The sequence below is a fragment of the Pyrus communis genome, chromosome 9, assembly GCF_963583255.1.
Source record: "Pyrus communis chromosome 9, drPyrComm1.1, whole genome shotgun sequence".
NCBI lineage: Eukaryota > Viridiplantae > Streptophyta > Magnoliopsida > Rosales > Rosaceae > Pyrus > Pyrus communis.
Genome location: NC_084811.1, coordinates 16,318,910 through 16,332,721, shown reverse-complemented (window position 1 = coordinate 16,332,721; position 13,812 = coordinate 16,318,910). Strand labels below are relative to the sequence as shown.

At 38.6% G+C, this 13,812-nt stretch overlaps 1 protein-coding gene across 1 annotated transcript in view; it reads left to right on the top strand.

Moving 5' to 3' along the window:
* LOC137744430 (uncharacterized) overlaps window positions 1-13,812 on the top strand; it is a 120,185-nt gene that overhangs the window by 35,345 nt on the left and 71,028 nt on the right. The window contains exons 4-6 of the mRNA XM_068484246.1: window positions 4,276-4,558; window positions 4,961-5,157; window positions 5,563-6,101. Coding sequence (XP_068340347.1) covers window positions 4,276-4,558; window positions 4,961-5,157; window positions 5,563-6,101 — 1,019 coding nt within the window. The remainder of the gene's footprint in view (window positions 1-4,275; window positions 4,559-4,960; window positions 5,158-5,562; window positions 6,102-13,812) is intronic.

Here is a 13,812-nt window from a genome sequence, read left to right as displayed (position 1 = left end):
TCATTGTGTTGGAAGGTACCCTAAGACACAAACAAACACCCAAAAACAACTCTTTTTGGCTTTTTCAAAACACTTTTTCCAATTTTTTTTTTCAAATTTTCGGATTTTTACTTCAAAACACACTAAAACAGCTCAAAATGCACTAAAAACACTTAAAAACAGTGAGAAACAACATTAGAAGTGAGAGGTGATAGAATCCCACAAATTTGCATAAAAACACTTGTTTACCCCCCAACACTTAAATCAAACATTGTCCTCAATGCTTCACACAACGACTCACAGAAAAGCAAACAAATAACAAACAACTAAGCATGATAAAATAAAGCAGCAAAGAGAAGGGTTTAGAAACGCAAATCTGGGTTTGGAGTGGAAGTTCCATCTTCTCCTTGTTGAATGCATGGGTTGCCTCCCAAGAACCGCTTGCTTTAACGTCTTCCAACCAGACGATACCTCATTTTATGCTTCATTGGAGCCCACGGCATGAAGAGGTACATCATCCACAACATGCTCCTTGAAATTCTCATAGTATGGCTCTATGAATGGAAGGGGATAGTGATCCTCCCTGATTGTGGTGTTTTGGTTCCTAAAGTCCATGTAAATGCTCCCACCACCTTGAAATCGATTGGGTACCTGCACCAAAGAAGGTAACAACTTATTAGTTGAAATGGGAATTGGAATTGAGATTGGAGACTTACAAACATATTGTGATGGAAGCTCAAAAGTGGCAGCCCTATCAACAATGTCACTATGGCTACTCTCGGCCAGATTGGGTGGTTTTAGGGCAACCACTCCAATTCCCTCTTCAATGGTGGTTCTTGATGCATCATTCTTGATAGGTGTGGATTGTTCCTACCCTATATCCTTATGCACATCAATGGCAAAACAAGAACGAACATCATTAAGCTTCTTAATAGATTCATAAACATTGAATTTAATTATATCACCACCAAACTCCATTGTTAATACGCCCTTGGCCACATCAATCTTTGTTTGAGCTGTTTTCATGAATGGTCTTCCAAGTAGGATGGGCAAGGGTGGAGAATGAACCGAGTCTTCCATTTCAAGCACATAAAAATCTGCCGGAAAGATTAAATGATTGACCTGCACTAAAACATCTTCCAAAACACCCTTTGGATAGGCATTAGATCTATCGGCCAATTGAATAATCACACCATCATTTTTTAACTCACTTAGGTTCATAGATGCATAAATTGAGTAAGGCATGACATTAATAGATGCACCTAAGTCTAGCATGGCATGTTCAAAACAATTATTGCCAATAACACAAGGAATTGTAAAACTACCCGGATCTTTGCATTTAGGGAGCATTTTATGTTGTAAGATGGCTGAGACATTTTCACTTACCTTTACAACCTCTTTGCTCGAGATTCTCTTCCTAGTAGTGCAAAGTTCTTTTAAAAACTTAGCATACCTTGGAACTTGCTTAGTTGCATCCAAAAGTGGTATATTGACTTGTACTTTTCTAAATGTCTCCAAAATATCCTTTCCAGCCTCCTCCTTCTTTGATTGCATGAATCTACGAGGAAATGGTACATTTGGAGGAATAACATTAGAACTAATCGAATTTGGAACCTCCTTACCTTTGGAAGCCGAATGGGGTTGTTTGGGTAGCTGCGGCATGGGTAGTGTTACCCTTGCCGTGGCTTGCTCTTATTCCTTCTCCTCGAATTGCAACTTTTCGTCCTCAATTGGGGTTGTTTTAAATGGTAGTGAGGCCGTTCCAACTTGTTTTCCACTTCACAGCATGATTGCTTTGGCAGATTCGAATCTTCCTTTTGGGTTGACAACGGTTGAACTAGGCAACTTGCCTTGTTCTCTGAATTGGGCCATGAACTCTGCAATCTGCCCTACTTGCTTCTCTAATTCATTATCCCTTTTGCCCTTATTTTGCATTCCCTGCGCCATAGAAGTTAGTAATTGAAAATTTTGATCATTATCCATGGATAGTCCTAATCTAGGCTAGGTGAGGATAATGTGGTTAACCAAGAAAATAGGCTAAATAAGGCTCAAAAGGCTTAAACCTATGATAGGAGCATATTTAGGCGACTTAGTTGGCTTGTTCTTGTGCATTTACGTTGTTATTTCTTAGTTCTTTAAGTCTTTTAAGCCATTTTCGTATGTTTTCAAGTTATAAGGGCTAAAGGAGCAAAGAAGTGCATTTTGGAGTCTTTTGGAGCACTTTTGGGCTAAAGATGGATAGCTTCTGCTTGGAGCCAAAGTGTTGGACGAAATTGAAGACCAAGTGAGCCTAGAATCGAAGGAAGGAGGAATCAAGAATTGGAAACCAGTTTCCATTATTGGGAGTTTCCATTTGTGAAGGTGTCCATTTTTGAAGTTTCCAAATAATGTTGGTTGCCTAAATCACATGTTGTAGAAGCCCTAGACATGTCCTAAATTGTGCCGCACCTTACCTTCATTTTCTCTCCAAATTTCTGGCTTTAAAATCCTTTCCCTTTTCCTTGCCGTGAGATTCTTTCTCATTCTTCCCAAAATCAGTCACAAATCTTGTTTCCTTTAATTCTTGGTCAAAGGCACATTCCTGATTTCTTTTTCCCTTTCTTGCCGTGAGTTTAATTCCTTTTCTCTCCCAAAATCTGCAAGATTATGTCACGATCCCTTTCTTAAAAGTCTGAGCCGCACCTATACATTCCCTTTCACTAAAAAATCTGCAAGTTTAATTGCACTTTCCCCTTCTTTTCCTCCCTTGGCCGCAAGACTTAGCCTTTTTCCTTAATTCCTGATTTCAATTACCTATTCTAGAGGGATTTAACTTAATTCCTGATTCTTAGAATTGATTTGGGGGAATTAAACACTTACTTATTTCCTATGCAAGCCTTGCCGTGCCTTAATAAAGGGTTTGAGGGTCAGATTAGGGGAGATTGACCATTCGACATCCCTTGGACACAATTCTATACCTTGCCGCAGCTTCCTTCTAAACCCTTGACAATTTCTGACCTTTCACAACCCCTTGCCGCACCACCACTCATCTATACACATCCTTAGACCCTTGTGCCGCAGCAATTAGGAGAGGAAGGAGGCCTTGAACGTTTCATGCTTGCAGATTGGGGCGTTCTTAGGTGTACTTCGTTCTTGTTTTCAATGTTTACTTTGTTATTACTTTCTGAGTTTGCTGTAATCATGAGTGGCTAAACCCCTAATTAGTTAGGGGAAAGTTTGAAGCCATAAACATGTTTGAGATATGAATTGATTTCTTCCAATTGTGATTTGTTAAGTTGTGATTGCAATTCAATTATCTGTTTTATTCAAAACTTGTTCTTGTATGCTGATTAAGGATGCATACTTAGTTTTCATGCATGAACTTGATGCTAGTTTATAAATGAGTTTCACCTAATCGTCACAAGTTTATAAACATGAGTAGTGAAGGTTGCTAGTCACAACCGCGTTAATTGAATTCTTGGCAAGAGTATCATGCATTCATAGTTACAATTGCCTCGTCAACACTTATGATTTTCATAGAGCATAATGATCTCTCACTGTATCTCTTCTATGCATTCATGTTGAGGACCGTTGGAGAATAATTTGAATTGTTGCATGCATCATCCAATTCAATGACATAAGGAAATCTGAGGGTTAATTAGTGCATTACGGTTAACTTGGGGTGTTGAGCATCATAGTTAGTGAAAAGCAATTGGAAAATCGATTCATATACAAATGTGTCATGTGTGGAGAATGGACCTCTAACTAATCCATCCATCATCTTGTTTCCAAAAATTCGTTTACAATCTGCCTAGTTTTATAACTTGTTTTGTTATTTCAATTTTCGTCAAATCAAAACCCCCCCTTTACTTTCTTGTTTTATAGTGTTTAGAATCTGTTTAGTTTGTGTTTTAAAGTGTTTTGAATCAAACCATAATCTAAAATTCGTCCAAAATTGTGCTTAGAGTCAGAAACTGCCTAGTTAGTGTTTTTAGGCAGTTTTGAGTCTTTTGAACTTGTTTCGAGTCCTTTGAGTCTTTGTGAACGTTTTCAACTTTGTCTTTATGTTTTTGAGTCAGTTTAGAGGTTTTAGCAAGCCCTCCTAATCCCCGGTCCAGAACGATCCCTACTTGCATCCTTACTACAATTTGACAACAAGAGGGTTAATTTGTGTGCTTAACTATTTTCGCATCAAATTTTGGTGCCGTTGCCGGGGATTAGCAACTTTGCTAATCCCTCGTTAATTCTTTTATTTCTTTTTCATATATTTTCGTTTTAGTTACTGACCTTATTTTTGTTCTTGTTTCTAGGTCCTAGTTTATGACTAAGAGTTCAAAACCTGTTCGTAAGCACATCCTTGACTTTGACGACGATTTTGAGCGGACCTTGAGGAAGCAAAAGAATCAACAAAACCCTAACCCACCGTCTTTTAGCTCTACATCCGAGTTTGACGAAGGAGGTGAGGAAGGAGAGGCCACGACACAGTTTGTGGAGGAAGTACAAACCATGGTCGTGGACAATCGAACCATCAAAGAGCTTTCTGCCTCAGGTATGGACAATGCCGTTCCTTTATGCATACAATACCCCGCGGCAGGTCAAGGTAAGACGGACGAATTTGAACTTAAGTCTAGTTTATTACATCATATTCCTAAATTCCATGCGCTATCCATGGAAGATCCTAACAAACATCTTAAGGAATTTGAAGTAGTTTGCTCAAGTATGACACCCATCAACATGGATGGGAGTATTTTGAAGATGAAGGCCTTTCCATTCTCCCTCGTGGACAAGGCCAAAGATTGGTTGTATGAATTGGCCCCCGGAACTGTCAATTCTTGGGAAAGTATGAAACGTGCATTCTTAGAGAAATTCTTTCCCACTGCAAAGATCATTCTCTTGAGGAAACGGATTAGTGGCATCCAACAAAATCAAGGTGAGTCGTTTCCATCTTATTATGAACGTTTTAAATCACTTGTTGCTTCATGTCCACAACATCAAATGAAAGTGGAGCTGCTCATTCAATATTTCTACGAGGGACTCCTTCCCATGGAACGTCAAATGCTAGATGCCTCGGTGGGTGGTGCATTAATGGACAAGACTCCGGTGGATGCCAAAACTCTAATTGCAAACCGAGCACACAATGCTCAACAATATGAAGGTGTTGGCCAAAGAGAGGGGCCACGGCAACAAAGTGTAAATGAGGTAAGTGCAATTTCTGACATTCAATCACAATTGGCTAATCTTACTTCTCTTGTGTCTCAGGTTGTCAAGGGGTCAAAACCACAAGAAAACCAAATATGTGGCGTGTGTTCAATGCAGGGGCATCCATCCGAGACATGCCCTCAGTTGATAGAGAATGGAGGATGGGAATCTGCCAATGCCATTGGTTTCCAAGGCCAAAACCAACCCAAATATGATCCGTACTCCAACACCTACAACCCCGGGTGAAGAGAGCCCCAACAATCTGCACAACAAAGGGGATTTCAACAAAATCCCCCTGGGTTTCCACGGCCATACCAATCCAACCAGCCACCATCGTCCCAAAACAACTCAGGTTCGTCTTTTGATAATTCTCAAGTTATTCAATTGCTAACTACATTGGCGCAGGGGCAAGAAAAACAAACAAAAGACATGCACAATTACGCCAATGAGGTGCAAAATCAAGCTCGAGAGGTGACTGAGTTGAAGAGACAAGTGGGACAAATGGCTGAATTCATGGGGCAATTTAGTAGAGAACAAGGTAAGTTACCACGTTCGACGCAGGTGAATCCGAAAGGTGGATTCGAATCTGCAAAAGCCATAAGTTTGCGAAGTGGGAAGCAAGTTGGATCTGACCACGGACCATCCAAACCACGTTCCAATGAGGAGGAAGAGTTGAGAATCGAAGAAGAGGAACAAAGCCTACCCACGGCAAAGGTGGAAACACCTTTGCCGCAGGCCTTGAATGATTCTAAGACCTCAAATCAGTCCATTAAAGGTAAAAACGTGTCAAGTTCAGTTCCCACTAATGTTTTTCCTCCGAATGTGCCTTTTCCTAGCAAGTTCATGCAACCAAAGAAAGAGGAAGCAGAAAAGGACATTCTCGAGACATCTCGAAAAGTTCAAGTCAATATCCCTCTTTTGGATGCAATCAAGCAAGTCCCGAGGTACGCCAAGTTCTTGAAGGAACTTTGCACTAATAAGAGGAAGATTTCGACCAAGGAGGTTGTACAAGTGGGTGAAAACGTCTCAGCCATCTTGCAAAGGAAACTGCCCCCTAAATGCAAGGATCCGGATGTGCATAAGGACATAGGGCCGAAAGGATCCACACTTATCACGAAGGATGTATCAAGAACCACCATTGGAGAAGAACTTGGAGTGATTGCCCTACAACCACCCAATATGGCCGAAAGTAGCCATGATGACATTGTTGATAGGGCTGCCGATTTTGACCCTTCACCACAATATGTTTGTAAGTCTTCGATCCCAATTTCAATTCCCATTTCAATTAATAGGTTGTTACCTTCTTTGGTGCAGGTGCCCAACCGATTTAAAGGTGGTGGGAGCATTTACATGGACTTTCGAAACCAAAACACCACCATCAGGGAGGATCACTACCCCCTCCCAATCATTGAGCCATATTATGAAAGTGTTGAAGGGCATGTGGTGGAGGAAACACCCCTCCATGCCGTGGCTTCCCTTAAAGCTTGATGGAGGTGTTCGTCCAGCTGCACGACATTAAAGCAAGCGCTTCTTGGGAGGCAACCCATGCGTTCGACAAAGGAAAAGCTTAAACATCGCTTCACATCCAGATTTGCGTTCCTCAACCCTTCTCTTTGTTATTTATATTCTGTTATTTGTGCTCAGTTTGTTGATTTGTTTGTTTATCTGTTTGCATGTTAGTTTATGCTTGAAACATTGAGGACAATGTTTGATTTAAGTGTGGGGGGGGGGGGTGAACAATCTGTTTTTGTTTGAAATTCGTGGAAGTTATTCACCTATCACTTATAATGTTGTTTCTTGCTGTTTTAAGTGTTTTTAGAGTGTTTTAATGTGTTTTATGATGCCTTGAAGTAAAACTCCGAAAATGTGATAAAAATTTGAAAAATTGTTTGAAAAACCCAAAAAGAGTTGCTTTTGTGTGTTTGTTTGTGTCTTAGGGTACCTTCCAACACAATGATGAGGATTCGGTTTGTAATTACATGGCTGTTAAAGAGAGTTATAAACATGGATGAAAGTTTGATTTACTCTTTGGGTTATGCTTGATTGTGGTTATAATTTATGAATTCACATGCAATCATAAAGGAAAAATCAGTTTTTGTAACATGCTTGAAGGAAGGAACTCATAATAACGCTACATCCCTGTGAGACTCGAGCCATTACCTTCTTTGGAGAGTTATAATCTGTGATTCTTTGTTTTCTAAAGTTGTTGCATGATCTCATTATTCCTTGCTTGGTTGCTACTTAGAATGCAATTGTATCATGATAGAACTAAATGCTAGAACTTATACCCGTTTCATTCAAAGCATGACATTGAATTGCATAACACATATCAAGATGAAGTTGTGTAGTTGCCACCATAGCCAAATAGCCTTACTTCCCATATTTCGTATATTTTGTAAGTTTTAACCCCGTTGAGCCTTTATTCTTTGTTAACCCACATTATCCTCACCTAGCCTAGTTTAGGACAGTCCACACCCTTGTTCTTAAAAGAGAGTAAGCATGACTTAAATGAATTCCTTTTGAGTTACATTATGCAAGAAAATGAGTGTGGGGGAGGGAATGTTTGTTCTTAAGTTTATATGTATGTTTTGAGATTCAAAAGAAAAGAAGAAGTTGTGAAAAACGTATGAAAAAGAAAAACAGAAAAGAAAAGAAAGAAAGAAAGGAAAAAGAGCTTGAAAAGATGTAAGAATGAGTGATTAAGTGTTGAATGTTGAAGAAAAGGGTCCAAAACACCAAATCTGGCCCTAAATTGTCTAAATTTTCCCTTTTTGTTCAAAAGTTGAGTTTTCATTCAAAAGTGAATTCTAAGTTGATTCAAATGCTTTGCTCACTATTTCTTTAAGTACTTTTGTTTTCCATATGATAGGAGCATATTCATGCGACTTAATTAGCTTGTTCTCGTGCATTTATGTTGTGTTTACTTAGCTATTTTAGTGTTTAAGGCTATTTTTGTGTATTTTCAGATTATGAGGCCAAAGTGTGCAAGAAGATGCAAATTGGAGTCTTTTGGAGCGACAGAGGAATGAATGAGTTGAAGATTTGAAGAAACGACGAATTCCTACTCCAACGATGAATTCTTACCAAAACGAGGAATCCTACTCAAACAAGGTTTCCTACTTGAAGTAGGAAAGTTAACCCTAAGTTTCCCGTTTTGGTAACCTTTCCTAATCTAAACGTCCGTATTTTCTAGCCACTTTGTAGGCCTTGTATGCACTTTAGTACACAAGACCAAGGCCCTAGCCTACTTTATAGCCCAAGCCGTGCCTTTTTGTCTTCTTTCCTTCCCTTGCCGTGCAAGGGGGGGCACTTTTGTCTAATGTTGTGCAATTAAACCCTATTTCCCTCTCCTAACCTAACCCTAGCCGCACCCTTTAATTATTCCCTCTTAATTTCTGATTTTATTCCCTAATTCTAGCAGCCTTTAGGTGAATTTTAGTTAATAAAAATAAATTAGGTTTTAAAATTTAGAAAGCCCTAGGTCTTACCACCTAAGCCGCACCCTAGGGGGATGATTATATTCCATTCATTCACAAAACCTAGCAGCCGCAAAAAAATCCCATCCTTTTTTCTCACATCATGCAGCCACAAAACTTAATTCCCTTTCTAAGCCGTGGCTCCCATTAATCAAGGACCTTAAAAAAACCAAAAAAGGATCTCAGCCGCAACTTTTGATCCCATTCATCTTCTCCATCAGCCGCACCTATTCCTCCTCAATTCCAGCCACAATCCATCATTGCCGCAGCCATCTCCACCTTGCAGCCACCATCCACCACCATTGCCCCACAACCACACTTCCATAAATCCATCCCAAACCCAGAAAATCACCCAAATTAACCACACAACATCTCTGCTGCCGCAAGGAGAAGAGGAAAGAGGACTTAGATGCGCAGAAATTCAAGTGGATTTGTTGGGCATTCTAGGTGTAACCAATCCTTCGTTCTTTATGTTTAAATTCAATTGTATTTCTCTTTTTGCGAACATGAGAGGCTAAACCCCTACTTAGCTAGGGGGTGATTCGAAACCATGTTTATGCTTGCAATATGAATTGATTACTTTTGGTTGGAATTTCATGAATGGTGAATTCAATTTGTTTAACTGCTTAATCAATAACTTATTTATGTATGTTTGTTGAGAGTGCACGCTTAATTTTCATGCATGAATATGACGCTAGAATATAAGTGAATTTCACCTAATAGTTATGAACTTATATTTACAAGTAGTGGAGGTTGCTTATAAACAATCGCGTTAAATGAATTCCTGGCAAGAGTATCATGCTTTTCATAGTTACAAATGCCTTGTCGATGCTTATGATTTCCAAAGAACGTAATGATTCTAACTTGTATCTTTATCATGTTGTTCATATAGAGAACTTGTTAGGAATAATTTGGTTGCGATGCATATTCATCCAATTCAATGATTCTAGGGAAATCTGAAGGTTAATTTAAGCGGACCTAATTAACTTGGAGTGTCGAGTTTCATAATTCATCGAAAGACCAATTGAAAATCAAATTGTTTGCAAGTGTGACATGTGTGGAGAAGAACCTTCTAGCTAGCATTCCATCCATATTTTCATCACATTCATACTTACATTCTGCCTTTTAATTGTAATTTGTGCATTTAGTTTAATTTCGTCAAAACCTCAATCCCCCTTTACTTTAGTGTCCAATTTAGTTAGAAAGTGTCTTAGTTTGTGTTTATAAGTGTTTTGCATTCTTTGAGTCTTTTGATTTGTTTAAGTGTTTTATTGTTTAGTTTGCATTCTTTGAGTCTAGTTTAGTGTTTTTAACGTTTGTTTTACATTTTTGAGTCAGTTTCCATGTGATTTAGTAATCCCTCCTAATCCCCGGTCTAGAACGATCCCTACTTGCATCTTTACTACAATTGTCAAAAGAGGGTTTTAATTTGTGTGCTTATTTAGTTCGCATCACCATATCCCTTCTTTGTTAGCCAAACACCTTTAGCCCCGTTTCAACCCTTATGCTTCAATCTTCATCGTTATGTGTTCAATAATGTGGAGTTTGGAATTGATATGAGCATATGGTGTCAATGGTTCTTGCATCTAAGTAGTAGCATTCCTTTCATGAGATCATATTCATACATTCACTTATAACGCCATAAAAGTGCTTTCTTTGTTAAAACATATGTGAGTATTAGTTTTCATATCTACATTAATCTTCTCACATATAACTAGTATAGGGAGTGTAGTTAGAAAATCTGAGTGAAAAATTGAGTGCATATCTAGTAAGGACTTGAGGGAATTCTCTAAGGCATGTTGCTACATTCAAAATGTTGTTTTAATCGATCAATTGTGAACTAGTAAGTAGTGACTGTGATTAAGTATGTGCTCAAGTGTAAAGATGACCAAAATCTGTGGGAATCATGATTTTTAACATGTCATGTGCATTGGAAATCCCTGAGGCAAATGTTGGAAGGTTTAGGTTGTGTTTTGTTCGTTTTGTCTCGTTTCGTGTTCCTTTGTTTGTTTTGTTTTGCTCGAGGACTAGCAAAAGCTAAGTGTGGGGGAATTTGATAGGAGCATATTTAGGCGACTTAGTTGGCTTGTTCTTGTGCATTTACGTTGTTATTTCTTAGTTCTTTAAGTCTTTTAAGCCATTTTCGTATGTTTTCAGGTTCTAAGGGCTAAAGGACCAAAGAAGTGCATTTTGGAGTCTTTTGGAGCACTTTTGGGCTAAAGATGGATAGCTTCTGCTTGGAGCCAAAGTGTTGGACGAAATTGAAGACCAAGTGAGCCTAGAATCGAAGGAAGGAGGAATCAAGAATTCGAAACCAGTTTCCATTATTGGGAGTTTCCATTTGTGAAGGTGTGCATTTTTGAAGTTTCCAAATAATGTTGGTTGCCTAAATCACATGTTGTAGAAGCCCTAGACATGTCCTAAATTGTGCCGCACCTTACCTTCCTTGTCTCTCCAAATTTCTGGCTTTAAAATCCTTTCCCTTTTCCTTGCCGTGAGATTCTTTCTCATTCTTCCCAAAATCAGTCACAAATCTTGTTTCCTTTAATTCTTGGTCAAAGGCACATTCCTGATTTCGTTTTCCCTTTCTTGCCGTGAGTTTAATTCCTTTTCTCTCCCAAAATCTGCAAGATTATGTCACGATCCTGATAGGAGCATATTTAGGCGACTTAACTAGCTTATTCTTGTGCATTTGTGCTATTATTTCTTAGTTAATGTCGTATTACAACTCAATTTCGTGTGTTTGTAGGTCCTATGGGTTAAAGTATCAAGAAAGTGCATTTTGGTGCATTTTGGAGCTATTTTGGACACTAGGTGGTGAGCTTGCATGTGGGCTAACATGGATGGACGAATTTGGACTTCAAGAAGGTGGAAATGTGATAAGAAGAGGAAGGAACTAAGCTAAGGACAAAGTGGATAAGGAAAGTGCAAGAAAAGAGGAAACATTATCCAAAACATTATCCAACCTTATCCAACCTTATCCAACATTATCCAATTATCCAAAACCTTATCCAACCTTATCCTATCTTATCCTAACCTAATCTTGTTCCACCTTAATCCTAGCTGCAAGTGGACTTAAAAACCTAATTTCTAGAAGCCTTATCTGACCCTAAAAGGGTGCCACACCCTTACCCCTTTTATTTCTTCTAGAAAACCCAAAATCAGCCACAAAACACTTAGTTTCTAGAAGGCCCAATTTTGGACGAATTTCCTAAACCTTTTTCCTTTTGGATTTTGATTTGTTAGGCCTTAATCCTTGTGGATTTGGGTATACAAATCCTTTTATGAAACTAATTGGGCCAAACCCTCTCCTAAGTGGATTTAACTTACTTGTGCCAAACCCTAGGGACCTAATCCATAAAATCTGCTAAGTGTAACCCTAATCTAATTAACCCTAGGACTATATAAACATATTTTCAGCCATAAATTCGGAAGACCCCTTATGCTAGACAGAAAACCCTTGTGCCGCACCTCCATTCTCCATTCTAAGCCTCCATAGACCTCCCTACACATCCATACACCTCTGCCGCACCTTCCCCACCATAATCAACCATCCTCCATCCCTCTAAACAAGGAAACACCATCCAAAACCACCAATTCCATCACCCAAACTTTGTGCCGCAGCAAGGAGGAGGAAGAGGAGCCAATCTGTGCATCGAATTCATCTTGGATCGCTGAGCAATTAGGTGTATTCTTTCTTATGATTTCAATGTTTAAATTCAATACTTTTTGTTGTGCAAGCATGAGGAACTAATCCCCCTTTTGGCTAGGGGGGAATTTCGAAACCATGGTTATATTTGCATGATGATTTGATTACTTTCAGTTGTGATTTCATGAATGATGAATTCAATTTACTTATCTATTTTAATTAAAACTTGCTTATGTATATGAATTGAGAGTGCACGCTTGATTTGCATGCATAAACATGATGCTAGGATATGAGGGAACTTCACCTAATCGTTGGGAACTCATATCCATGAGTAGTTAAGATTGTTGGTCACAATTATGATAAGTGAATTCTTGGCATAAGTATCATGCGCTTTCATAGTTACGAATGCCTCGTCAACACCTATGATTTCCATAGAACCTAATGATCTTTGATTGTCTTTCTATTATGCGCTTTCATATAGAAAACTTTTAAGGAATAATTTGATTGCAATGCGCTAATTCCATTCAATTCAATGACCTAAGGGAAATCTGATAGTTAATTTAAGCGTACCTAATTAATTTGGGGTGTTGAGGTTCATGAATTCATTGATTAAGCAACTGGAAATTGTATTATGTGCAAGTATGCCATGTGTGGAGAAAAACCTCCTAGCCATCTCACCATCCACTTAATTTTATCAAATTCGCCTAAATCTGCCTATTTTACATATTCGTTTTGTTTGTTTGATTTTCGTCCAAAACCCAATCCCCAATTGTCTTAGAGTGTCTAATTGGTCCAAATATGTTTTAGATTGTGTTTTTAAGAGTTTTGAGTCAAGTTAGAACCAATTTTCGTCCAAAATTGTGTTTAGGCTCAAAACTGTCCAGATTGTGTTTTTAAGGCAGTTTTGAGTGTTTTTAGCCTATTTTGAGTTTTGTGAACGTGTTTGAGTCTTTTTAAGTGAGTTTAAGTGTTTTAAAGATTAAGTTTATTTATTTGAGTCAGTTTAGAGTGTTTAGCAAGCCCTCCTAATCCCCGGTGTAAGAACGATCCCTACTTATTTATATGCTACAATTGTCAAAAGAGGGTTAATTTGTGTGTTAAGTTAATTTTCGCATCAAATTTTGGCGCCGTTGCCGGGGATTAGCAACTTTGCTAATCCCTTGGTTCTTTTCTTTTTGGTTTAGTTGTTTTCGTTTTAGTTTCTAACTTAGTGTTGTTTTCTTTGTTTGTTGTTACTTTTGATATTTGATTTAGTTCTCTTTCTTTGATTTTAGGTACTAGAGAAGTAAGATATGGATTTTGCTAGCATTCAAGCTCAATTGGCAAATCTTACTTCTCAATTGTCGCCGTATGCCGAAAGGACCACAATGCAGAGTGTCCCTACATTTGGTGCTTCATATAGGCAAGGATTTCAAGCCAATGAATGTCCACAAAGAGATTGGAGGGATCATTCAAACTCTATGTGGTGGGAAGCTCAACAAGTTCAACGTGAAGCATATTGGCAGCCATATGAGGAGTTCTATTCAAGAC